This window comes from Cebus imitator, unplaced genomic scaffold (assembly GCF_001604975.1).
Source record: "Cebus imitator isolate Cc_AM_T3 unplaced genomic scaffold, Cebus_imitator-1.0 Scaffold206, whole genome shotgun sequence".
Lineage (NCBI taxonomy): Eukaryota > Metazoa > Chordata > Mammalia > Primates > Cebidae > Cebus > Cebus imitator.
The window spans coordinates 540808-544775 of NW_016107521.1; the positions used below are offsets into that span (position 1 = coordinate 540808).

The 3968-nt window shown below is 39.3% G+C and overlaps 1 protein-coding gene across 2 annotated transcripts in view; it reads right to left on the bottom strand.

Annotated features, from left to right (window-relative positions):
- DDX58 (DExD/H-box helicase 58) overlaps positions 1–3360 on the bottom strand; it is a 71629-nt gene extending 68269 nt beyond the window's left edge. Inside the window, exon 1 of one of the 2 annotated variants that reach the window (XM_017548314.2) lies at positions 3083–3360. In XM_017548314.2, the coding sequence (XP_017403803.1) occupies positions 3083–3188 (106 nt within the window). In that variant the 5' untranslated portion in view covers positions 3189–3360. The remainder of the gene's footprint in view (positions 1–3082) is intronic. The other variant, XM_037745619.1, reaches the window with a different exon arrangement.
- Positions 3361–3968: the final 608 nt, after the last annotated feature.

A 3968-nucleotide genomic window follows, 5' to 3' on the forward strand; every position in this document is an offset into this window, starting at 1 on the left:
AAAAACTATTGGTAAAATAAAAATAGAAATGTCTTTAGAATTGTCAGCATACATTTTTGTCTGGGTTTTATATTTGTCTCAGCTAGATATTTTGAGGTATCAGAGTTTGGCAAAAGGTTATAAAACTATAAGCCCAGTGAATATTTGTGTGAATTCTTTATAAGACTAATTTGATGGTGTTAATGAAAACAGCTCTAACTTCTGAGTTACTGGCAAAAATGTCCATGTAGTTAATTTTAAGGTTATTTAGGTGAACACCTGACATTCACAGGTAATAAATGGTTAACAAGGAAATGATGCAGAAATAATCTGGATAAACTGCTTAAAATAAATAAAATGTAAATGGTCAAGTGCTGTAGGTGAACTTGTGGCATAATCAGACATATAATCATTGGATGTTTGAGTCATTTCCAATTAAGAAATGGTTATGAGGCGGGGAACATGTTTGTAAAAATTGTGGAATGGTTCTCATCTATTAAATACTGATATCTGCTAGGCAGCTCAAGATTTCTTGCTTCCTAGATTTTCACTAAAATTTAAGGTTGTTACTAAGGATAAAAGTTCTAGTTAATATGTAATTCTGTATATAAAATGTGCAAAAGACAATGTGTGTTTTTACTCAGAAAAAAAAATGTTATCTAATTCAGAAGTTATCTAAAGTTTATTAATAATTCAAATTATGGACTTGAAAGGTTATTTATGAAACAAGACAGAAAAGAACAAGTAGAAGAGGAAGATGTGGAGAAAGTTACGAACATGAAGATGTATTTTTGGTAAAGAAAGTTATAAAGAAAATAATTTTGTATGACAAAGCATCTTATATGGTAAATTTTTGTCCTCAGGTAAAATGACTGTTAAAAAACAAAGAAGAAGAAAATCCAGGCCAAATAAGAAAGTCCAAGTATATCATAGATGGTGTAAGTCATATGTGGTTTATTACCTATCTCTGTGTGTCTATCTTTATGTACATACAGAGAAAATACAAAGCTTAAAAGGTTAAAATAATATCCCTTTAAAACCCAATACAATATTGGAGAAATTTGGCTAATTAACATTGCTCATAAAGCTCTTAGTCTTGATGAAAGTAAAATAAGACATATTGTAAAGAAACACATTGGCAGTTTGGCAATTCTTTCTTAATATAGTTAAGCATGAAGCCAGATAGAAGCCAGATATAGCAAGAGCCAAATTTCATCTACATGCTTACATTGCTTCACACTATGTTTGTTCTTCTGCATAGATATACTAGCATTAAAGTATAATACTTACTGATCACATACCTAAAGTGATTTTTTTTTTTTTTTTTTGAGACATATTCTCGCTCTGTCACCCAGGCTGGAGTGCAGTGGCGTGATCTCGGCTCACTGCAACCTCCGTCTCCCAAGTTCAAGCGAGTCTCCTGCCTCAGCCTACTGAGTAGCTGGGATTATAGGTGTGCACCACTATGCCTGGCCAATTTTTGTATTTTTAGTAGAGATGGGGTTTCACCATGTTGGCCAGGCTGGTCTCAAACTCCTGGCCTCAAGTGATCCACCCACCTCAGCTTCCCAAAGTGCTGAGATTACAGGCATGAGCCGCCACGCCCAGCCTAAAGAGAATTTCTTAACTACACAAAATACATAGTGGTATTGGTGAACCTAAAGACAGTAAATTGTGTATCAGAAACAAAATATTCATCATGTGTTTTTTAAGGCTCTGGGTAACACTGTAGCCAAGGTAAACTGAGTAGGAGAAGAATTTGGGGTTGGTTTCTTGTTTGTTTCTTTTAATTTGCATTTATTTGCCGTTTGTTCTTCTTTAGGTTTTATTTATATATACATATTTATAAAACCACTGACGGTTTTTAGTTTCTAATGGAAGGCTTTTATTTGGTTCCATGAATAGTCATTTTGTTTCCTATGCATTTCCAGCAACTCATCATTTGCTCTACTTAGCTGCAGTTCTGAGCACTACTGCACTTTATGATTTACTGTTTTGTTACCTGCATTCGCATATGCATGCTAATCACTATTAGGGCAGGGACCATTTCTGCTGTGCTCATCATTGCTTCCTCAGCTTTCAACATGACACTCCCTAATAGATAATAGGTGATTAGTAAATTACCTCCAATGCTAACATAATACTGATGCCTGAGTTGCTTATTTTATTTCCGTCAAGGTGTATCAAATCAATATAGGAGTGCATGAAAAAATGGGATTCACACCAGTTTGTGTTTCACCCAATTACTTCTTCAGGTGCCAAGCTACACTGGTCACTAGAATGTCATTCCAAAGCCTTTTAGTTTTGTAGAGCAATTAGCACTCAAGTTAGTTGCCGGTTTAAATGCAATTTCCAAAAACTGCAAAAACATCAGGAAAAACTGGCACTTGGAGACTTTTAGGATTCCCAGGCCCCCTCTCATCGACATAGTTTAAGCACCACCTCCTTTCACCTGTTCCCCAGAAGCCTCTTTTCATCTCCAGCACAAAGTAATTCGATACAAATTTACAAAATGGTCAATACCCAGGATCACCTGTCTCCAAAGCTAGATGGAAACACCTGTATTAAAACCTGAAGCTATTCAGTCTGAAAAAGTCCGGCTCTTCTCCAGCTTCCAGTTCTTTGGAAGTGTAAATAAGACCCGCAGAGTCAGCATCAATTTCCTTTAAGTTCAGACCGCATTTTGTGCTCAGTACTGTCATCATCTGCCCTTTGTGTCCCAGTCCTTGGGCTGTAAGGTATACTAAGGAAGAACCCTTATCGTATTTCTCAATCTGTCAGTACCCAGCCAAGCACACAGCAGACTTTAATATTAGTGAAATAAACGAAACAGAAACAGAAAAATTTTTCCCCAGCTTTGAATCTAAATAGATGAGCACCCTTAAGCCAAGTCACTTCCCCTCGCTGGAACTCAGTTTCCCCACTGGGCCTGCGAGGGCTCCTCAAACTCTGACAACCTCTAGTTTGAAATGCTGCGGAGATCTTACCACAAACCTGGCGTTTCCGGCAGGCTATCTGTATTGATTAAAAGAAGGGAACAACCCAAGAGAAAAACAAGTCCTCAATTGTTTTCCAGCAGGAGGGCGGCGCTGGGGACACTCACCCTCCCTAAACCAGGGGGCCATGTAGCTCAGGATGTAGGTAGGGTCCAGGGTCTTCCGGATGTAATCGCGGAAGGCGCGCAGGCTGCGCCGCTGCTCGAAGGTCATGCCGGCCTCTGCTCCCAGCCGCGTCCCAACGCAGCTGCGCCTCACTGGCTTTAAAGCCGGGCTGGAGGAGGAGGGCGTGGCGAGCGGGGAAAGCAGGGATTTTCCGGAGAAATGATACGGGAGGAGAGGCGGAGCTGCGGGAAACTTTAGAGGGAAAATCGAAAGTGCAACTAGTGGCGGGCGGAAGCCGCAGAGGCTGGGCTTCCTTGGGTTAGTTTCGTTTCCCTCCCCATCCAGGGAGCTGGGGAACCGCGGGAACCGGAGAGGGCCTCTAGAAATTGCTTTTATTTTTATGATCTTATATTTTGTTTTGCTTTTATAGCGCTAACGTTTAGATACAGTAAAATGCACACAATCTGAGTGTGCAATTCGATGAGTTTTGTAACGTGTACACCGGTGTACCCAGTTCTCCCACGATGGCGCGGTCCCTGGGTAAGTCTATGTCTAGCTTTATGGGAACCACCACCTGTTTTCCAAAATGATTATAACCAGTTTACATTCCCACCTACAGTAGGAGAGCTCCAGAAGATACACACATTAGTCAGCATTTTTTTAAACTTCCATCTTGGTCGGTGTGAAACGGTATATAATTGTGGTTTTAATTTTAATTTCCCATATAATTAATGGTGGGCACATATACATGTGCTTACTGGTCATTCATATACCTTTTATGAAGCATCTGCTCCAATCTTTTGCCTGATTTTGGAGGTTTTTGGTTTATGGATTTACAGGAGTTATTTATTCTGGATACAAATTGTTAAATATATGTATTCAAAATAT